Here is a 23,873-nt window from a genome sequence, read left to right as displayed (position 1 = left end):
CAGTGGAAGTGTGTTTTCTTCCCTAAACCATGTGAAAGTAAAAGAAAGGGAGCGAAGTATGACATTTTAACAGTTTGACAATGTCAGCCTTGGGATTTTAAATCACGTGTGTTGAATCTGGGACTATTCACTCGAAATGATAGTAATAGCAAAAGACAAGTAAACCTTGTATTTTCACTGGACTGATTTGCGGGTGGGATGTTTTGTTTTCTGATGGGCCTTATAATTTTCTACATAGTACTTTATGAGTATCTCATCTTCCAGAGGGGTTTCAGATTGTCCATGTCCATAAACAAGAGTGCCTTTCCAAAAATAAGAGAGTGGTGGTGGGTTTGTGCAATGGGACCAGCCAGAACCAGCAGTGGATGTGGACTGAGGATGGAAAACTCCTTCATGTTAAATCTGCTCTGTGCCTGGGCATCTCCAGCTCTTCTCGTGGCCCTTCCCTACCAGCTGTCTCTACCCACTGCTACCAGGCACCCCGATGGACTTGCCATGAGCAGGAAGGGTTCCTTGAGGTGGAAAATACCTCTCTCTTTCTCAAGAAACAAGGCTCCAAGGTAGTGGTCAAGAAGGACAGGAAATACCTCCATAGCTGGATGAAAATTGATGTCAACAAGGAGGGAAAACCAGTGAATGGAAGCCTGTGCTTAAAAAAAGGTGAGCTATTCTTTTCAGAATTGATTCTGAAAGTTCTTCTGCTCAATGTTGTTTGTTTGTTTCACATTAAAGGGATATCTTTTTACCTCAACACAATGCCTATCTATGGCACATTCATAAGCTAATGGGAATGGATCATGTGGTTCCCACTGATGTGGAAAACTTCATTATCCTTGTTAAATAAGCCCTCCTCATTAAATTAGCCCAACATCTTTCCTTTTACCTCTTACTTTTCCTTCCCTTCTTTCCTTGCTTCTTTTATTAATTAAACAAACATTTATTGAGTTTCTCTTTTGTACCACACTGTAGACACTTTGGTTAGATACCATTATATAGGAATATAAATCTAGGCATAAATGCAGCATACATATGTAATGACTAAAGCCAGTGATCAGGAAATTAATAATTCTGCTGATGTAGATAATTCTCTGATTAGGAGGAACTAGTAAAACATCAAAATGGTGTTTGAGAAAGACTGGAAAATACATTGTGCCTTTGCAAATTTTTTGTACTAAAGTTTAGGGGTACAAGAGGTTACATACTTTTGAAATGGTAAGAACCAGTGCATTGTCACAGAGTTTTCTAATTTGTTGACCATTGGTGGATATAATCTAGATGACAGATCCAGTAAAAACTTGTATATACGTGCACAAATTCCTGGTGCAGCACACAGTTCAGTCCTGTGCTGGGGATTTTATTGTGGATACAGCTTAATTTTCTATTTTACTTAATCATTTTATTGCTTATTTACTCCTATAGTAGAGATATGCTTTAGGAATTCATGAAAGATAAAACTAATAGAATCATTAGATATTAGGTACAAATGGACCTTGTAAGTCACTGGAGAAATTCTCTAGAAAAGAAGCCCATCATTGAGGAGATTGCAATTTATCAAGTTTGAGTGAATTATCCCAGATTAATTGGTGGCAAAGGGCTGATTGGAACCCAAATGTCTTAATTCCCTGTCCAGTGTACTTTCCATTATACAGTGTTTTGCAAATGCTTAACCACAGAATTTTGCCCAGTTGACTACATAAGAATCCGACCTGGGGGAGGAGAAGCAATCTCTGCCATCATTTCTTCTCCCCTACCACCTTCAAGATTCTGTTTCAAGAAATTTGGACTAAAACCTGATTTTTTTTTAAGTCCCCCAGATAATTTTGATCCATAACCCCATTTGGGGATCAGCATTCACTGTACTTTTAAATCTTTTTATTAAGTGTTTATGTTTGAGGCTCCTATGAGTTTTTTCACGATGCTGATCCCTTGGACAGCTTTCTGCCACTCCATTTTGTAAATTAAGTAAGAGTTTAATTAGATGCTAACTGAATGCAATGGGCTTTTCTACAATAGAAGTTGAATATTACAGTCTTGGTCTTTTTTTATTGTTAATTTTTTTTAACATTTTTTTTTTTTTTTTTGAGAGAGAGAGTGGAAGAATACATGCACAGGAGCAAGGGAGGGGCAGAGGGAGAGGGAGAGAGAGAATCCCAAGCAGGCTGCACCATCAGCACCAAGCCAAACACAGGGCTCAGATTCACAAACACTGAGATCACGACCTGAGTCCAAACCAAGAGTTGGATGCTTAACCAATTGAGCCACCCAAGCGCCCTAACAGTCCCGGTCTTCTTAACTTCTCACTATGAGAATAAGACAAAAATATAAAAGTCAGCTAGAAAATTCAAACTTATCAGAGAATATATAGCACAGAACACCAATATGTACAATCCCTTTCATGAGCAAGTTCTTTGGGCAAGGTCTGTCCTAAACACACAGAAACATTATAAATATTCCCATTGTACCATTAAACATAAGAAGTGAGATTCTTTCCCAGCTTCCAATCAAACCCTAATTAGCAGTATGTTCTTTCACTAGAACTTTTAAAAAGTAAATACGGATTCAGTGGAGAATTGTTCAAGATAGAATATAATTAATGGAAAATGATTTCTTTTGACCTTCATGCAAAACTTGTCCAATGATGATGGACTTCACTTCAGAAGTAAGTGGATGAAATAGACCATATACAGTTAATCTCTGAATGTGCCATATCTAAAACATGCCCAAGAATGTGGGTTGGAAGAAAAAATAGACTTCTAGAAAAAAGCATAGTAAAAATTTGCACCATTGTGCTACCAAAAAAAAAATCTTATATTTGAATACACGTGTATAATACTTATGTTTGAACACAATTATAAGTTGACAAATTTTTTCCTCCATCTCAAACTTACTGTTGATTAAAGATACACATGATATCAGTTGACCCATAGCATGAACGTTCATTGATCTGCTAGAGAATCCACTGTGAAAAATTAAATTACATTTAGATGTTTGCAATGAATGACTCCAAATGACCTTTTTGAAAGACTTGATAACTAAATATGATAATCTGACAGCACAATTATGCATATTGTTCATTCATAAGATATGAACTTTTTAATTAAGTTCTTCAGTAAAAGATAGCATATCTGTGAAGGTCAAAAATCTGAACTATTTGTTTCATAAAGGAAACATTCATGATATCATTCATGTACTTAAGTAATAATTCCCTAATATCTACTATATGCCAGAGCTTGTGCTACGGGTACCCTACACCAGAGATTCTCAACCCAAGCATCTCATCAGAATCACAGTGGGAACTTTGAAATAATACTAATGCCCAAGCCTCATCCTCTAGGCCAATTGAATTCGGTATCATATTTAAAAAAATTGTTTTTTGTTTATTTATTTTTGAGAGAGAGAGAGACAGAGCTCGAGTGGGAGAGGGGCAGAGAGAGAAGGAGACACAGAATCTGAAGCAGGCTCCGGGCTTTAAGCTGTCTGCACACAGCCCAACATGGGGCTCGAACTCACAAACCGTGAGATCATGACCTGAACTAAAGTCAGTCATTTAACCAACTGAGCCACCCAAGCGCCCCTAGGTATCATGTTCTTTAAATGCTTCTAAGATTATTCTAATGTGCAGCCAAAGTTGAGAATCACTATGTCTTATTCTTTACAGTAATGGGGAAGTCAGATATGTAAATAATTACAATAGTGTGTAAATTTTATAAAGTTCCCCTTTCTCCACTGTACATTCTTGCCAGTCATATTAAGCAACTGTGTTTTAAAAATTAAGGGTAATTTAAAATTTGCATATTTTTTACCCAATCCTTTGAGTGTTCACTGGATTTTGTCATAATTTAGCTGTGCCCTGTTCTCATGAAGCTATGTTTTTTTCTTCTTCCTCCCCTTTCCTCAGAGTTCCTCTGTTACAAGGTGAATTGAGGAGGCTTCTGAAGTGAATTAAAGTTCAATGCACGGGAGCCTGGGTGGCTCAGTCAGTTCAGCGACTGACTCTTGATCTCAGTTTATGTTATAATCTCACAGCTCATGAGATCGAGCTCCATGTCGTGCTCTGTGCTGACAGCAATAAGCCTGCTTAGGACTCTCTCTGTCCCTCCCCACTCGCACACACTCACACGCACTCTCTCTCTCAAAATAAATAAACATTTTGAAAAATTCAATGCAAAAATTAATGTGTTTTTTGAGAGAAGGATCTATACTAGAGTCATATTTCCTCAAATAATCACTGTCCCTTAAAGAGTACATTGCATGCCTTCATTTTGGATAAAAGAAGAGAACCTGGAGACAGACTCTTTAAAAAAAATGATCCTTTTATAATCAATTTATAAAATTAGACACTAGTAGTTATTATTCTGAGTCTTAAGAGCAATAATGAAAACATTGTCTCCAAAATGCCAATGTATCTGGCTAAAAATTGAAAAAATTCATTCCCTCCATAAATTCTTTTGTCAGTCAGGTGCCAGATATCCAGCTCTTTGGAAACACTTACACCTTTGGCCACGTGTCAATAAAACAAAAAGGTGATTGACAGACTTTCTCAATTTTTCTTCATACATATTGGTGTTATATTGTATAGCTACATCCTTGGAGTCACTGAATTAAGAGAATGATTTTTAGAAATCCTTTGTGTATAATTTCTCAGTCTTAGTCTATAAATTAACACAAAGCAGTTATCAATAACACAGTAAGAATAAGGAAAAACCAAATTCTGTTCAATAATATTGCAATTTTATGTAATCACACCTTTAACTTTAAAAAAAAAAAAAGAAGAATATTACTTTAGGAGTAAAAATGCATTCTGAGGTCCAAATCTCTAATTTACATACTCTTTAAACATAGCAGACCTTCCAGATGAGAGGTGCAAAATGCAGGCCATCACTTGGCTACTTTTTCCAAAGGATGCCAAGTGTCTACTTATAAACAGTTACTTTCACTCAGCTGTGTTTGTATTGAATGCGGAGTAACATTGTATGTAAGATGTCAACTACCCAATCAACATTCTAGTGACATCTACTACAGATTCACTAACTCAAATCTCATATTTACCTAAGGGCAGGAAAATTTTTGCAGACATATTTTCACGTGTCCCTAACATGACCGAGCTAGTGAAATCCCTTAAAGAGATTTCGCTTCTGAAGTAAACCAATTGCTGACAGACTTGATATAACTGCTGGTTAAAATAATTGTTTAATTGCAGTAACATGGGTGAAGGAATAAAATGCATTAGCACTGTAATATCCATATATACTCTTGGGAGAAAGGGTCTTAACAGAAGCTGCTTCCTTTAGTGATTGGTGGGAATGCTTGTAAATAGAGAGAGTTGAGGAAAAAACCAAAACAAAATAACAGTGTCTTTTGTGGGTACAGATCCTACTTTGACCGCATTGCTGCCATTGGGTTTATTTTCTCCTTGCAAGATTATAAAAACATGGGCCTCGCAATTGACCATTTACTTACGGGATCATTGGAAATCGTATGATCATTGGTTCCTGGTATATGATTTACGTGATTATAGAAAAATACCCAGCACCGTATCCAGAGTCCCCCAACCATTTTTAACCTGTGACACGTCAATGAATTTATCAAGGCACATCCATGGCGGTGTGTGACTTTCATGGGCCCTTTGTGGGCCCCTTCCTCCATTAAAATAAATAATTAAATAAAATGATTTCATAGATTTTCATGAGCCCCCAAATTCTCATTTTTCCCTATTGTGTAAAAAAACAAATTTAAGCAAACATTTTGACTCTGAAAGTTCTTCCTTTTTTAAAATTTTCTAATTAAATTATTTTTTTTAACATCACGGGCCCTTGGTACTGTGCCTATTGTGCTGAATGGACAAGTCAGCTGGGGGCACACCAAGTTATTCACCCACTTTCCGTCTTCCATTTTCCTGACCTTGCTTAAGTAGTACCTGCCTCAGCATCCCTCTCCCACAGCCTAGTAGCAATGAAGTTAAAAGCCATTCTTTCTCCCCCATCCAGCATAGTTTCCTTGTACCCATCATCTAATATATATCCATGTCCCCAAAGAAAACATAGGACATTAGGATAAACCAGGCACATCTTCCTAACGCAACTCGGAGTATAGTAGTTGAATAATAATTGGCTATTGAAAAGTATTGCTTTCATTAAGTTTTCATTTTTTTTTTTTTTTTACTTTAAATGTTTTACCATGCTCTGCTTTGATGTTTCCCTATGCCATGTCAACTTCCACTTAATTTTCTTTATTTCTAATCTTGGCTCTTTCTTAAGTCTGTAAAAAAAAAAATTGACCTCTGAAATTCTCTGATTTGTTATGTCGCCCATTGTTTACAAATTCCCCCTCGTTGGTATCTCTTTCCACAAACTTCTCGCATCCTTGTTCACTTTCTCAAATTTTAGATAGGTCTTCTCTTATGCACCCTTTATTTTATTGATCACACTTTCTAAAATGTTATTCTTTTCAGCATTTCTAAAAATTATTTAGTCTATTATAACTCATATCCCTTTCACTTCACTTTATTCTCGCCCAGTCTTGTGGAATATACTTAATGTACAATATATATGCATAAAACTTCCTTTTTCTAAGGTATATTCTGTTTCATTTATTATCTCTTTTCCAGACCTTTTGCCCACTTTTAAAAGGCATATTATATTTGGCTTCTTCTTACAGAAAAGAGAGTCCCAATATAGTTGAAATTTTCTATCTCCTAAATAAGTTCTGTCCAAGTTATTCTTTTTTCAGCATGGTTGAAAGTTACTCATATCATTTAAAGGAGGGAAACTAACAGATTGTGTATTTTTATTATCATTATACAAAAATCACATTTGTATTATTAATCATATCTGAGCTACTCATAGACTAACTAATAAACTAAAATACATGTTGCTTTTTTAAAAAATATATTCAAAATATCGTCCTGACCTGGTACAGTCATTGAAAATCATCTTACAGTTGCGCTATCTGCAACTTCAGTGCTAAAATCTTTTAAATAGTATCCAGGATGATATACCTTATCTTGAATTGTGTTCTAAGAGGAATTATGCATAAAGTGGAAACAATGTGGCAGCAATAGTACAATAAAGCTTTTAAAAATAGCTTCAACATATTGTTCCATTGTGTAAGAACTTTTCCTTGCATTTGTCAAAACACATCTTGCTCTTTCATGAACTGTAAAATGCATATACCTTTTTAAAGAATGTCAGAAGAATTTATAGATACCAAAACATTCAAGGATATACTATTTTCAATATAATTTCATAGCACCCATTTCAACAGAGTTCAGGAGATGAAAAGATCAGCATATTTTGATTGCCGTATATATTTCTAGAATGGATTTTCTTGCCTTCCATCTACTTTAAACCCTTCAATACCCACGTAAAGAATGATTAGAATTCAGTTTGGCTCATATTGAGTATATGGATAAAACCTTATAGTTAGATATATATTACAATCGCTGAGAAACTTGTTAGACATGCAGGTGCTGGGTCCCACACCAAATCTCCTAGTGAAGGGCCAAGCCTTCAATATTCTAAAAAGCTCCAAAGGGGATTCTGATGCCTACCACAGTTTGCAGGCCACTGCTTTAAAACACATGAAATTTGGAAACTAAATGTTAAGACTAAAGCTTCTTTCCTGCTTCTGAAATAGCACAGGTTAAAAACACAGTGACAAAATGAAGGGGTACCGACCTTGGATATTCTTTTTTTTTTTCTCTTTAGAAAAAAAGGTAGTGGTCTAAAATGTAAAATGGACTTGTTTGGAGTGTTTTAAAAATACACTTAGAAGGTTAAAGACAATTTCAGAAGACTGAATTTTTTTCCATAAGATGTTCCAAAGCTACATGTGATGGTAATAAGCTATGTTACTTACACAGAAATTGCAAGAGTGTTTTGATCATTTATCTAATTTGGGGAGATTCTTGTTTCATCCATTGAACGAATCATGTAACTTGATGAATAAAAAAAAGTTCTTAGAACAAGAACTTAACCATCTCCTCCTCAGTAAAGAGTAACAAGCATAGGTTGACATGTTAAGACACATAATTACATACTATGTATTTGGAAGTTTGTTTTTGTCTTAACCCCATAATTAAATTTTTTTTGAGGGTCTAAAAGCTAAAAATGTCATAGGTGGTAATCAACTCAGAGGACCAGCATTGGTCAAAGCCCAAAAATAACTAAAATACCAATCGCTACGTACAGAAAATTTTATACCCCAACAATAGACAAATGTCTTCTTGAAGGAACATTCAAGCACTTAATCCAATTAAGACTGCAAAATTAGGGCTGCTTTTTGGAGTTTATTATAAAGGAATATTGCTAATAGAACAATTGGGTTTGTCATATAGAAAACATCCCAGGGATAAATAAATCTGGTCTATGTTCAGGGTAGTAACCTGGGCGCAACGGCAATGGCATATGATTCAGAAGGAAAAAACAAACAGAAACTAACAGGAATGTCCAAAAATCTATTAAAGTCTAGGCCTAGTAGATATACAGGTAGGTTTGCCAGCTATAATACAGAACATTCAATTACATTTGAATTTCAGATAAATGACAACGTTTTAATGTCAGTACATTCCCAGTATAATATGTAACATATAATATAACCTTTGTAATATTATATATTTGACATATGCTAAATATTCTGAATTATTAGTTATTTATTGGAAACTCCAATTTAACTGGGCATCATATATTTTTATTTGCTAAACCTGGCAACCCCATGTACAGGGTACTTTGCACAACTTTCCACATCTCAAAGAAAGGGTGCTTAATACAGTCATGATTATTTTGTTAACCTTTAAGAGAATTGGTGATACTTTTTTATCTTACTAAATTTTAAAAATACTTTTTCCATTTCTATCCTCTTTTCTGTGCCTTATCCCTCTCTTCTTTATATATGCTATCATACAAAATATGTCCACTGAAATTGGAATGGAAATAAATGAGATTCAAAAGAGGGCTCAGAAAGGTGGACCAGAACAGGGAAAATGCAATCCTTCACCTAGATCTTCACCTAGCACATAGTAGTTGCTTAAGAAATAGTCGGTTGAATGAACCACTAAAGGAGTAGTAAAAAATAAAATCTTCCTTCTGCCAGTTTTTAAACCAGAAACTTTTCAAAATTATAGTTATCTAACTGGGCAAGATTTTATATCCTAGGAAACTGTGACACATAATGAAATTGATAGAAGCATCTAAACATACCCCTCAGTCCATAATTTACAGTCCCTTCCAACGCTTCATTTAATACGATTGTTCTCCAGGTCTTGTTAATTGAAGTGTGGTCCAAAGACCATCAACACCAGCATTGGCATGCCCTGAGAACTTGTGAGGGATGCGGTCTCTGACAACTTTTACTCAACCAGAATTTGTATGTTAGCGAGATCCCCAACAGATGGAGAGCACGTTTTAAAATTATGGTTAGGTGAACCTAATTTGCAAATCGATTATTTTTAAGTATTGGCAATTCAGCCTTGCAAAGTAAAGCTATACATTAGTCTCACCAGTTCATAAGTTTTAAATCAATTACAGAAGATAGGGAGCTCAAACTACAACTGTCCCAGGACTTGGTGCTCACACAATTAGGACTGGAAACAGTTGGCTCTGTGGTAAAAGAAAGTCATTGCTTTCCCAGGAATCGTCCATCTGCATGACGAAGCTAGGCAAGTTGTTAGCAGTGATTCTCAGCCTGGCATTCTGTCCAATGACCCCTTTGAGAAGTTGAATGAAAGCTATGAAAGTCTCCCACAAGAAAAAACTATACACGGACATATATTTAGGACGTGGCATAAAGTTTTTCGAGATTCATGGACCCCCTGAAGCCAATTTCATGACTCCCTAAATGCTCAGAGAGTAAATTTAATTCTATCTTCTATGCAGAACTGAGGTTTTCTGGTAGCGGTTTCTACAACTCCCCTGACCCTATGATAGATGGACAAAGGATGGGCGGACTGGAAATTAGCATTGTCACACTCCAAGATCTTGAATTTTTCATATCACTGAAGCTCATCCGCATGCCTGTTATGAAACAGGCCTGCTTTTTCTGAAGTCAAATTGCTTTTATGTGAAGACTCCACAAAACACGAAGGTAATTTTAGCAACTGTCCTTTCTTTACCTCAGCTGGCCTGGGAGCAGAAGTTTCGGTAAGGAGCGCTAGAAACACGGCTCCACCCCAAATCCCCACCACTTTTAATGCAGTTCCATATAGCCCGGAACACCTTATTAGGAATACCACAGAGGCCTTCACCAGAAGTACAACAGAACACGACAGCCGCCACAGCAGACAGACACAGCACCCCAGTCTGCAGACGACTGGAATGACTGAGACATCTTGGGTCCCCTGGACTACTCGGCCCTTCTCCAGCACCACTGAAGAGGTAAGAGGAGAATAGGTGTGGGGCGTGGTTTGTAACGGTCTCAGAAAGCCCGCTGCTTGACAAGATCTGCTCTGCTAGAATTGCCACTACTCAAATGTGTGATTAGGTACTCTGTGTCCTAGCTGCTAATTATGCATGGTGCATTCTGTGCAATGAAAAACTCTTTGAGATAGGACGAAGGGAAAGACAATCAGGCCACAATGTCAAAACTGCACTCCTGCAGGTTGGCCACATTTCTGAACCAAAGTCAGTCTTCATAGTCTTATGCATAACCTAAAAACAAGAAATAGAAATTAAAATCAGTGTTTTGCAGATTCCCCTGATTGTATGCCACAATCATTTATGCTCATAAGGGAGTGGAAAGAGTCACAAAGCAATGGAAGATTCAGGAATCACTATGACTGATTTGTGAACATGGTCAAATATGCAAAGTCACATACCAATTCTACATCAGCAGCCACAAAAGGGCAGATAAGTTTAATGGCTGGGGGAGCAGCAACAGTGCAGTCGTAGAGTCTGCTCACGGAGTATTTCAGTTCATCCCTTCCGTTCTGCTTCCCACTCAGGGCTTTAGGCCACCGTTTTAGGCAATAATAGTGTAACTGCAAAAGTGCAATTTGCAAAGACAAATCAAAATTGCTGCTTCATTTGCAAGTGTTTAGCTGTTTCCTAATAAGCAAACCAAAAACAATTGGAAGAAAGTAAAAGCCCAACACTAGGCGTATGACTTAACGCCCCTTTAGTGCTCTGGTTTCTTTCCCATTGTGCAGAATTTAATATTGCATGTGGTTCCTGAGTAGTAAGCACCTACTTCAGTATTGATCACAAAACAAATATAACCAGTATATTGAATAATTTGTGGAACTTTCTTTTTATCTCCAGCCTTCCTTTACTCTAAATCTTCCCTACAAGCCAGTGCTTCCCTTGCCTCTGAACAGAATTTAGGAAGGCCTCATGACTTTTCTGGATGCTCTTGGTTATCTCTTTAAAACTCAACACTCACTCTCAACCCATTAGCAAGGATTATCCAATTCAGGAAGTAACCCAAAGTCTAAATTCAACATAAATCTTAGCTTGTCCTCTCCCTTCACCCCATCCCTTTGGGCTTGACGTAGGGAAAGGGAACCTGTCCAAAACTTCCCACGTCCCACCTAGCTTTTTACCCATCTCTCCTAGTTTGATCATTGTGGTTTCAGACCTGTCTGGGCTTGGAAAGTGGGGAAGGAAAACAGGAAATGAGAGCAGGAGAGCTGGCACTCGAGGTTGCCATCATGAACTGGTGCTGTGCTCTCTCTAAATCTCTAACTCCTAAGCCCTGCCACCCACTGATGCCAGTGAGATTTGCCACTTAGTTTTGAAATTGAATGTCTCTTGGCGGAGCACCTTCTTGTCTCTGCTGAATGTGTCTCAGCCAAAACATCAGTTTGTAAGAGTATCCACGTACATCTGAAAATACATGTGTACATGTAATTTTTTTACACAACTAATACACCAAAAATTAAGTGTATATTTTAAGAATATATAGGATATCTTATATACACATATACCCGTTCAGAAAAGGAAATAAGCCCATACTGTACTGATATATATATATATATATATATATATATATATATATATATATCATATAATACATTAAGTATGTCAACTAAGAAACAAGCTGAATAAAACTGTAATAAAAACATACCTGCCTGCACACTCAAGGATTGTCTTTTAGCAAAAAACATTTTCCCATTTTTTTCCCACATTGGGCCATTGTGAAACAAACACAGAAAGAGCTCCTAGAGGCAGCCAGGCTCTACTGTGATGAATCAAGAACATCCAGAGCTTTGCTGCAGGCACCCTTGCCCTTGGGTCAACCCAGCCCTGTGTTATAGAGCTCAACTGATCCAGCCCCATAAGTGGATTTGCAGTCTCTGGTCTTGGTAAATGCACTGCAGGGGTGTATTTTGGGGTTTTTTTATTGTTATTGTTTCTTAGTCTTTTTCCTTTTTTTCTTTTAATGTTTATTCATTTTTGAGAGAGAGAGAGAGCACAAGTCAGGGAGGAGCTAAGGGAGAGGGGAGACAGAGGATCTGAAGCAGGCTCCCTGCTGACAGCAGAGACCCGATGTGGGGCTTGAACTCATGAACCTGGGGCTCGAGCTCATGAACCATGAGATTATGACCTGAACTGAAGTTCAGTTGGATGCTTAACTGACTGAGTCACCCAGGCCCCCCCTTGGTCTTTTTCTAAAGCGAAATCCTCCGCAATGTTTGTGAGCTCCCAGATGGGGCACCAGAATGACTACGTATCCAGTAGTCATCAAGTCATGACTCATCCCCTAGTTTTTCCTTGAAGCACAGGCAAAATCTTAACTATGTCTTGGGAAGCTGAAGTTCTAAAAGCTATGCTCCTTCCAAAGGCAGTTTCTAAAACTGCAGTTTTCCATGACTCTAATGCTTTAGTCAAGACATCTCTGCTAGATCATCATTTGATTTAGCATGAGCATTTACCTTATAACAGTCAATTACAAACAGCTGTAGTTAGGTATTTTGAAAGGAAAAGTCACGTGGAAGGTAAAATGCTTGTCCTTTGAAAGTAATTTTGAAAGATACTCTATCTCTATACCTAGATATCATTTGACTTGATTGCTTGGAATTCTGTAAAAGGAAAATCTTGGTGTGTCCACTGGGTTTTTTTGTTTTGTTTTTTGGGGGTTTTTTTTTTGGTTTTTTGTTTTGTTTTTTATCAGATAGCAACTGGTCTGTGGTGATTTTGGATTGACAGTACAGTTGGGCTGTGAATTGGGGTGGTATATTATCAGGTGGTGATGGGAAAAATCCGAATGTAAGGATAAGGACCGTATTTATTCAGCTTTGAGTCTCCAGCATCTGAACATAGTGCTCAATATGTTATAGAGTTTTTGTAGAAAGGAAAGGAAAAGAAAGATGTGGAATGGAGTGGAGCAAGATGGAGAGGGGAGGGAAGTGGAACAGCATGAAGTGCAGGGGGGTGGCCTGAAGAGGAATGGTATGAAATGGAGTGAAGTGGAGAAGAGTGGACTGGACTGGAATGAAATGGAATGGAGAGGAGTGGAGTGGAGTAGAGCACAGTGCAGGAAAATAGAATAGGGAAAATGGAATGGAATTCTGGGGAAATGAATCAATTGAAATGGTATGGAAGTGGATGGAATTGTTGACTACATGGGTAGCAAATGACCCATCTACTGTCCGTGTCCAGATACGATGGTCATGTTGAATAGCCATGCACATTTTTATTGCACATTTCATTTTAGTGTTTTTAAGTTTGCATGTGTCTAGAGTTTAGTATGTTTAATACATAATAATACATATATTGTTTCATTCAGGAACTAATTTTCAGTTCCTTTTTCTCCCTTCTAATTCCCCCCGTTTCATCTCTTAATCACCCTTCGATTCCCCACCAAAAAAAATTAGAAGAAAGGGGAAGAGGCATTGATGGCCATGCAATTCAATAGCTTTGGAAAATGCTCATCAACTCAAAGAACATTTTTTGAGGACCTAACTAGTGTCAGAACAGAGTGGTTGAGTCTTTGAGATCAAAGCCCTAACTCTGCTTCTTACTAGCCAGTGACCTGGCAAGTTACTTAAATTCTCTAAGCCTCAGTTTCCTCGCCTATAAGAAGGAACTCCCAGCTCTGAGGGCTGCTGCAAGGGTTGGGGGAGACAATACATGCAAAATGCTTACTATAGCACTTGGTCCTTAGCAAGCATTTAGGAAATAATAGCTCTCATTGCTATTTTCCACTGAGACACAAAGATGAATGGCAAAACTGTTGCCCTGAAGGAACTCACCATCTGCTGTGTGGGGTTGAAGGAAATGGAAATATACACAGGCTCTTATGGAATTCAAAAGCAAGGTTCCTAACTGGTGTGAAGGTTTCAGGGAGTGTCTTCCTGTGAAGGGAATATCTAAATTGAGCCTAAAGAAGAATAGGAGTAACCTAATAAGAGGTAGGAGAGTAGGAAAGAGGGAGACAAAGGAACTGGGTTGGGTGGGATGGAGAGTTAGAAAGTGATTTCAATCTTTACCTAAAATTTGCATTTTCTGATATAATTTATTGTCAAGTTAGCTAACATACAGCGTATACAGTGTGTTCTTCGTTTCGAGAGTATGTCCCACGATTTATCGCTTTCATACAACACCCAGTGTTCATCCCAACAAGTGCCCTCCTCAATGCCCATCAGGCATTTTCCTCTTTCCCCCAGTCTCCTCATCAACCCTCAGTTTGTTCTCTGTATTTGTGTCTCTTATGATTTGCCTCCCTCTCTGTTTGAAACTATTGATGACGATCTGAAATCCGTGTTTTCAAATGGAATCTTCATCCAAAAATAGTCACTAGTTCCTACTTGTTTTTTAATTAGTGAAACTAATGAAATTATCTGTCATTCCTTTTGTTCCCAGTCACATGTAGCTACTAGGTAGAATTTAGAACACTTGAGCTGAAGTAGAAATCTAGAGAAGAGAGAACAAGAACCAAAATACTAAGATTTTATGCTTGGAAATGCTATGTATGTCATTACTACTAATTAGTGTTTATGCAATGACCACAGGGTTCTAGATCCACAATCAAAGAATGAATTGGGGTTGGAACATGGGGCTGGGAACGGGGGTGGAGATGACCCAAAACATTTCAAAGAGAAAGTGGCTTGTATTTGTGTCTTTCCCTTTCATCACCAGTCTCTGAGTTACAAGGAGTGAAACATGAAGAGACACTGTACAAAGTCTGCAAAGAAAAGAATCTAAGAGACAAAAATAATATCTAAGATTAGTATGCCAGGAACTATGCTAAGCAATTTCATATACTCTGGGAGGTGGGTACTTGTATCTATTTTCCATCACTGTATAACAAACCAAATCTTAATAATTTGTAAAAAAATGACCGTTTTCTATTTCTCGTGATTTTGTTGATTAGTTGGGTGATTCTTCTGCCGGTTTCACCTGCGCTCACTCTTGAAGCTGCATTTAGCTTGGAGGGTAAACTGAGCTAGAAGATTGACAAGAGCCTCTCTTTACATGACTAGCAGTCAGGGCTGGCTGCAGGAAGGGGTGACTCAGTTCTTCTCCATCTGGCCTCTCTTCCTCTAGTAAGCTACCCAACTTCTTCACATGATGCTTCAGGGAAGTTTTGTAAGAAGGCAAAGGGCCTCTTGAGGCCTGGGTTCTGAAATCACACAACATCACTTCTGCCACATTCTATTGATCAGTGCAGTCACAAGCCAGGCCAGCATTGAAGGAAGGGAAAATAGACCTCCTCTTTTGATAGGAAGAGCTGAAAGTCACATTGCAAAGGGCCACACACCTCGGATGGCAGGAACTTATGGTCATTAAACAGTCTACCATGGTATTTATTATTCTTGTTGCTATTGTTATTATTATTATTATTTTGCATATGCCTAGCTTAGGCTTAAAAGCTCAAGGATTGGAGGTCAAATGATTAGAAAAGAGCAGAACAAGATGAGCTCACACACCCATACACATACCTCCATACCTTGTCACTTTATTCTCTTACCTAGAGTTCATTTTAGTGAAGATAAATGCCAAGGAGAACATAGTTTGAAATAATTACTAGTAACGCTACTGCAAAGTTGTCCTAGTTTCTTTGGGAGGAGAATTTTCCTTACTTTTCTCCTTTCCCCACTTTCCTCAAATCCTTGCCTGTCCATTGTGAGGGGGTCTGTCTTTGGAAGGCTGTAGATTTGGGTCAATACTTGGCTTGAAAACTAACTCTCTCCCTCTCCCTTGCTCTCTCTCCCTCACCCTAGACATGAATTAAATAAACTAACACCAGTCATGTGCCTAGAGTAGGGCTGAAAAATCCTGGTAGTTACTGTTAGCTGCTGTTGTTATTCCACCATTGATAGTATTTTGTGGCTATGTGTGTCTTCACAAGGACAAGGCTGGTGAAACAAGAAGCTAGTCTACCATATGAGTTAGGAAATACCTAAACCGGTTGTTCTCAAAGTATGGACCCCAGACTGAGAACTCATTAGAAATGCAACCACTTGTCTACGGCCATACCACCCTGAACGCACCCGATCTCGTCTGATCTCGGAAGTTAAGCAGGGTCAGGCCTGGTTAGTACTTGGATGGGAGAAATGCAACCACTTGGGCCCTACCCTAGACCTACTGATTCAGAAACTCTGGTGGGGAGGGCCCAGCAATCTGTGTTTTAACAAGCCCTCCAAGTCACATGGATGCACTTGATGTTCAAGAACCACTGACCTAGGGGACACCTGGGTGGCTCAGTTGGTTGAGTGCCCAATTTCAGCTCAAGCCATTATCTTGCAGTCTGTGAGTTTGAGCCCCACATCTGGCTCACTGCTATCAGCACAGAGCCCACTTTGGATCCTCTGTCCCCTTCTCTCTGCCCTTCCTGACTTGTGCTCTCTCAAAAATAAATAAACATTAAAAACAAAACAAAACAAAACACTGACCTAGAAAAATCTGGTCCCTGACCAATGCCTCCCTCTCAGGCTTCTAGATGCCTTGGTTTCCCAAAATTGATGGCACTTTTGTGCCTTGTGGGGTGGGGCAGTGTGCTATAAAAGCTAAATAGTCAGGGAATGGAAATTAATTTATCTAATTACTGCCTCCTGCTATTCCTTCACAGAGCGTACATCCTGTAAGGAATGGCGCCTGGGTGGGTACGTGGAGGCTGGGAAGACAGGGAACTGCTGCAAGACCCGGGTCTTTGTGGTAATTAAAAAAGGATGTTGCCAGGCACACGGTTCCACCGTGAGTGACAGGACGTGGTGGTACAACACGGGCTGCGTTCCAGCCCCCGGGGCACACCCTCAGCCAGGCATCCCCATACAGATAAAGATACATAAAGATACACTGCGTCTCTGTGCACGGGCACAATTGCAGATGAAGCTGGATGGAGGTGTCAGATGTGTGCCCTGCGTATGCCAGCCATTTGCTATGGGCAAGGTGAGACTGGCAGGACCGGGGGCAGCAGGAAGTAGGTCTGCACACGGGGGCGGGGAGGGAGACCCCGGTTGGGGTTTGGGGCACAGGGGGAAGAATCAAATGTGAAGAAGTGGCATCCAAAGGGTGGGCCTTGGACTTCACTTTAGCTTCAAAATCTGACCAGCTTCTGTCTGTTGAGTAGTGGAGGTGCACTCTTTTTTTTTTTTTTTTTTTTTTTTTAACGTTAACAGAGTGCGAGTTGGGGAGGCGCAGAGAGAGAGGGAGATACAGAATCCAAAGCAGGCTCCAGGCTCACAGAGCTGTCAGCACAGAGCCCCGAGTGGGGCCCCAACCCAAGAACCACAAGATCATGACTTAAGCTTAACCCACTGAGCCACCCAGGCGCCCCTGAGCAGTGGACTCTTAAGAGCCGTCCAATCTGGACCCCTTTTCAGCCATGTGACCTTGGTGGAGACGGTGCGGTACAGTGGTAAAAAGTAGGGGTCCCGTGTCTGAGAAACCTGGGTTAAATCTCTGTGGTGGCATCTACTGGTTCCTCAACTCCAGTCATAATTGCTTCCACTTCAAAATAAGGATGACTAAGGGTACTCTGCCTTATAACACAGGGTGAGGATTAAAATCTGAGTAGCCAAAGTGCTTAGTACACTGGCTCCAGGAGATAAGGATTCAATAACTGTAGCAATCAACACCAACTTCTTGTTCCTGCTTCATTATCCCTGCCCTGCCTGCCTCACGGAGTTGTAAGAACCAGATACGCTGACAGTGAAGACGCTTTGAGGGGGATAAGATGTTGGGCATGCATTAAAAAGTGTTCCGGATTGGTGCTGATTCTGCTAAGTAACCATAAATCTTGTCTGGAGGCACACCTCCTTCTTCCCCTCCCCACCCTGCCCCGGCTTGGCTCGGGCCTGGGAGAGGGATCGCGTTTCCTCAGTTCATGAATAGCCATTGTGGTGCCGCTCTGGGTTTAACAGTTCTGTGTTTCCTTCCATTTGGCCTTCAAAGAGATCACAGCCCACTGTGAGCCTCCAAATAAGTAACAAGGCAAAGGCAGAAAATCCCCACTTCCGTACACCTCCATCAAGTCTGGGGCGACCTGACCTCCTTTATTGTGTTACTTATAGCATAGAGGGGACGTGCCCCACTGCCACCACTATTCTGTGGCCAGAACTAAAGATAGGACAACACTCCCCCTTTATTGAGGCAAGTACCCAGAAGGAGGAGTGCAAAGATGTAGCAAAAAAACAAAAACAGAAAACAGAAAACCCTAATCATTCCTCCTGAACAAGGAAGAACTCTTAGATTCTCTAGTGTGCATGGGATAAAATATAAGCAGATTCTGAGGCTGCAAATGGTGCAGAAAGGTCATCCTAGGGAGTAATGTTTTGTGGAAGGGATGTGTTCCTAAAGACCCTAATCTATAATTTGCATCATTCAAGTTTAATTCTGACAAAGAGCTGTCATTTTCTTAGGTTGCCAGCTAAAGTGGATTGTCATGTGCCAACAGCATAATATAGTTTGTATTTACTTGAGGCCCTCCAGCTTTTAAATCTCAACGATTTTTCTTTTCCTTCCATTATGATTTGCATTACTTTCTATTTTGTGTACAAAAAAACAGGATAATGTTCATATTTTGTCACAACATGAATGATGTGCACATAAAAATGCAACCATGAAATACAACATGTGCATTGAAATGGGTTCTTTAACATGCCAGCATTTCTCTGGCACATCGGTTTCCCTGAGCAGGTAAGGGTTGATGCAGTGGGGAAAATGGCAAAGAAAGGGGGAAATGACATCAAAGGAGAAGCAAGGATGTGCTAATTGAGATAGGAAGTCTGTGGCTCTTGCCCTGGCCTTGCAGACCTCAGAATCATCAGGGGAGATTTTAAAAGATACAATTCTGAAATTCTGCCTCAGCCCTAGTGAATCAGCATTTACTACTAAAGTAGGACCACAGCACCGAAAGTGTAAAAATCTCCCCATTGATTATAAAGTGCGATTAGGTTTGCAATCCCTTGGAGAATAATTGAATAATCAGCTCATTAGAACAGACATTGAATGAAAGAGAGGGGGAAAAGTTCGGCTGGAACCATGTAACCGAATCTAATCACATGGAAATATCTGACAAATGCGAACAGAGAACAATACAATAGAAATAACTGACCTAAGGCCTCATGGGTGGCTCAGTCAGTTAACCGTCCATCTTTGGCTCAGGTCATGACCTCATATTTTGTGAGTTCAAGCCCCATGTCGGCCTCTCTGCTGTCAGCGCAGAGCCCAGGTCAGATCCTACATCCGCCTCTCTCTGCCCCTCCCCTGCTCTCTCTCTCTCTTCCTCTCTCTCTCAAAAATAATGAAACATTGAAATGGAGAAAATAACTGGCCTGTATCATTCAAAAAGGTCAGCGTCGTAAGGATTATTTGAAAAGGCTGAGGAACTGTTTCAGATTAAAGAAGATTAAGACACTTGACAACAAAATACAATACAGGATCATAGGCTGGATCCTTACTACAGAAAAAAAGCAACAAACAAACAACAACAACAAAACCCAAATGCTAAAAAGGACGTTATTGAGGCAATGAACAACAATGAAATATGGAGTGTAGATGAAAGGATTGTAACAACATTTGAATTTTCTGAATTTGATAACTATACTGAGATTATACCACCAACTCTGAAATGGTTCAGGTAAGAACAGTATATACGGACAGAAAGAAGACAATACAGTAAATGTGGCAGAATGTTAAAATAAAAAAACAAACAGAATTCGTGGGTCTGGGTAAAGATATATGGAAGCATTCTGTGGAATTCTTACAATGTATAAGTTTGAAATAAAAATAAATAAATAAAATAAATAAAATAAATATATAAAATATATAATAATATATAATAAAATATATATAATATAATATAATATAATATATAAAATATATAAAATAAAATAAAAATAAATAAAAAGTAGTTTGCTTAAGGGCTTTTAGAGGGTAGGGGCACCTGGGTGGCTCAGTTGGTTAATCATCTGACTCTTGGTTTCAGTTCAGGTCATGATCTTCCAGGTGGTGAGTTCAAGCCCCACTTTGGGGGTCTGCACTGACAGCATGGAACCTGCTTAGGATTCTCTGTTTCCCTCTCTCTTTGCCCCTCCCTGATCGCTCTCTATGTCTCTTAAATAAAAGAGGCAGGGGGAGGGTTTAGAGGGCAGAATCCAAGGATGCTACTGAGTTAGGGATAGACCAGAGGCTCCGACGAACTAAAACCTGTCTGTCGTGTTCAAGGACCGGGGCAGAGAAGGTGGGAGCTGAGGAAGAGAAGAGCAAACACAGAAATGATGATGTGAACAACAGGGAAATGATGATGAATTTGCAAGAAAGAACAGTAAAACCAAGAGTCGGAACTGGTGGATGAGTCACTTGATAATTTTGAAGATAAGATATCAAAAGCTCTGCAAGAGATGAAGTCCTTTAATTCTCTGTAACTTTCCCCAGTTACATATTGTTTGCACCCGCTTACTCTCCACACCGCTGAAAGGAGGCACCTCTTTTTCTTCAAAGCTCTTCTGTTTTGGATTTCTTTTTTCTTTTTCTTTTTTTAATGTTTATTTTTTGAGAGAGAGACAGAGACAGAGTGCGAGTGGGGGAGGGGCAGAGAGAGACAGGGAGACACAGAATCCAAAGCAGGCTTCAGGCTCTCAGCTGTCAGCAGAGAGCCCCACGCAGGGCTCGAACTCACGAACCTGAGCTCAGATCATGACCTGAGCTGAAGTCGGATGCTCAGCTGACCGAGCCACCCAGGCGCCCCTGTTTTGGATTCCTAATAGATCTGGACCAATAAGTACACCCCATGTGCAATAGCTTTACTAGGTGCTTGCCCTTTATCTGTGTGTCCGGGAACATTTGTGTTTGCTCCCCCTTCTGCAAGGCTGTTGTACGTCCAGCCCAGAACAACACAACTGTGGAGAGAATATCAAAAAGAGTGTCCTTTGCTAAGAGTTTTGACCCTGGTGGTCCTGATTATTTGAGAAGCAGTAGATGTTCCATGAAGTGGTCAGGGTCTGTCCATTTGGAACAGGGGCTGATTGGACACTAGTTTATCCTAAGGCTTAGGTGCTAGGTATTCTTGGATTCTGTGATGCTAAAGGTTCCAGGGTGGCATTGGAGCAGCTGAAGAATGACATTTGGTTTCAGATTTACAATTAGTCCTGCCCTTGTTTAGTGGTAGGGGTATAAATGTTTCCTCTGTCAGTATAAAGTAGCATTAAGTCCCCACGACCTGGGGATGTGGCTTAGCTAATGGAGATACATGACTCTTCCCTTCACAAGGCTTATAATCTAGCCAACAGGTTTTTCATTACATTTTGAAAAACATGATAAGACCCTTTGATCTTCCACTTCGATCACTGTTTGCCCCAACCTCCAGGGGGCTCTAGCGTGCCTGGCATCTGCTTCATCCAGCAGAGAAAGGAGAGCTGTGGGGAAGAGGCAGGCAGAATGGGGGCCCAGCAAGCCTCCATCTTTTAATTTTTTTTAAGAAAAATCAAAATCCAGTGGGGTTTTTTTTACACATAAAATCAATTTTTCTCAACATTATCCACATATTCCCATTTCTAAAAAACAATGTTAAGATCACAGACCCAGGAGGCCTTCATACCTTGACTCCTCGCATTTGTGAGCAGACAGGTTTCCGAGGGCGGGAGGGAGTGAAAAGCAGGACTGAAGATGGAGAGGAAGCACTGGAGATTGGAAAGGTGATTCGTCTACAGTCACATCATTTTAAGTCATCCGTCTGTGTATGGTTACAAAGCTGGGGCAAAAGCTATGCAAAGTCCTTTTCCACCAGACTTAAGAAAAAAAATTAAAAAAAAAACCAAAAACCTAGGGGAGGAGAAGAGGGTGAAAACTGTTGTAGAAAAAAGTATCAGGAAACCTTAGAGATGTGTCTGAGGGAGACGGTGAAGCCTGGTGCACTCCCACCCCTCCCTTCCAGGACTTAAAAAAATGTTGGCATGACAGCCAGCCAGAGCAGTGTTAAATGTCTTTTGTGCTCATCTACTGAAGGGCTTCTCTTGGGTACAAGATGGAAAGGCGTGATAATGTATTATCATTCGGATGTTCTCAGACATTCTCATCCACGGACTTTGTCATGCTCTAGCATCACTGGGTGCTGGGCATCCATGATGTATTGGTATTTATAATATACTATTATTACTACTAATAATCATAGTATCTAACATTTGTTGAGCCCTTTATTCAAGGACCATGCTATACATACAACATGCACCTTCTCATTTAATCCTTGCAACCTCTCTTCCCCAAATGCCTTTATTATTTCCATTTTCCTGGACACCTATGACCTAGGAAGGTTATGATCCAGGAAGCTAGAAAGATTCCTTGAAATATAAGTCTCCCTAAATGGTACCTCTAAACACAAAAGAGGATAGTCATGGTCCTTTAAAAAAAAAAAAAAAGCAGCAGCAACCGCTTATCACAATTACCTTACCTTAAATTTTAACGCATCTCTTTAAATGTATGACACCTGCTAGTGAAAACTGTTTTCATTTCTGTCATAATTTACTACTGAGTCAGCTTAAATGAAAACTTAGAAAGGATTCACCATCTTAGAATCGTTTTTAGGCCTGATTGCTAGGCCTTCTTCTTTTTAACCATATCTGGGGGTACACACATGAGAGTGGCATAACAAAAGTACTTCCTTGGAGGGATGCCTGGGTGGCTCAGTCTGTTAAGCATCGGACTTTGGCTCAGGTCATGATCTCGAGGTTCTTGGGTTCGAGCCCCACCTCGGGCTCTGTGCTGACAGTTCGGAGCCTGGAGCCTGCTTTAGATTCTGTGTCTCCCTCTCTCTCTGCCCCTCCCCCACTCATGCTCTGTCTCTCCCTCTCAAAAATAAATAAATATAAAAAAAAATTATTTCCTTGGAGGAAAAAGAGCAGAATTGACCCATCATCTAATACTTATTAAGTTTGCTGCATGTTGGTTCTTTTTCCTTTTAGCATCCACATTTTATTTTTATTGAGAAGTTATAAATATCGAATTTGTTCTAAATATACATAGTAGAATATAGATTTTATACAATATATAAGTATGCATATATTATATAAAATATACTGTTATATATTATATCACCAATTTACTTATTTGACACATTCTAAAATAGTTCAAGACTTTCTAAATCACTTACATAGCTTCTTGTAACCAAAGAGCTCAGAATTTAAATTTATAAGAGAAAGAACAATAAGATATTATTAACTCTCTTTAATACAAATGGTATCTGCTGCAGGATTTAATTAAGATTATTGGGCTCCACCATGGCATTTTGATCCCTCAGCTTGTAATAAGGCCTAGACTTTACATTTCTAGCAAGTTCTCAGAAGATGCCATGCTGCACCTGAGAACCATCATACTGAAGAATAGGAATTCCTCCCCTCTCTCCTTTCCTCCTTTTATCTTCCCTCTCACCTCTTTCTGTTCAAAATCAATCTTTTATCCCTTTGCCCTTTTTTTCTCTTTTCTTGTCCTCCCTTCTTTCCA

General features: G+C 39.5%; 1 protein-coding gene across 2 annotated transcripts in view; it reads left to right on the top strand.

Annotated features, from left to right (window-relative positions):
- PTPRB (protein tyrosine phosphatase receptor type B) overlaps positions 1–23,873 on the top strand; it is a 114,527-nt gene that overhangs the window by 1,045 nt on the left and 89,609 nt on the right. For both annotated transcript variants that reach the window (XM_042947169.1, XM_042947168.1), the window contains exons 2-3: positions 265–660; positions 10,114–10,370. In XM_042947169.1, the coding sequence (XP_042803103.1) occupies positions 265–660; positions 10,114–10,370 (653 nt within the window). The remainder of the gene's footprint in view (positions 1–264; positions 661–10,113; positions 10,371–23,873) is intronic.

This window comes from Panthera leo, chromosome B4 (assembly GCF_018350215.1).
Source record: "Panthera leo isolate Ple1 chromosome B4, P.leo_Ple1_pat1.1, whole genome shotgun sequence".
In the NCBI taxonomy this organism is placed as follows: Eukaryota; Metazoa; Chordata; class Mammalia; order Carnivora; family Felidae; genus Panthera; species Panthera leo.
Note: the sequence above shows the minus strand (reverse complement) of the source record. Positions and strands in the feature narration are given on the sequence as shown.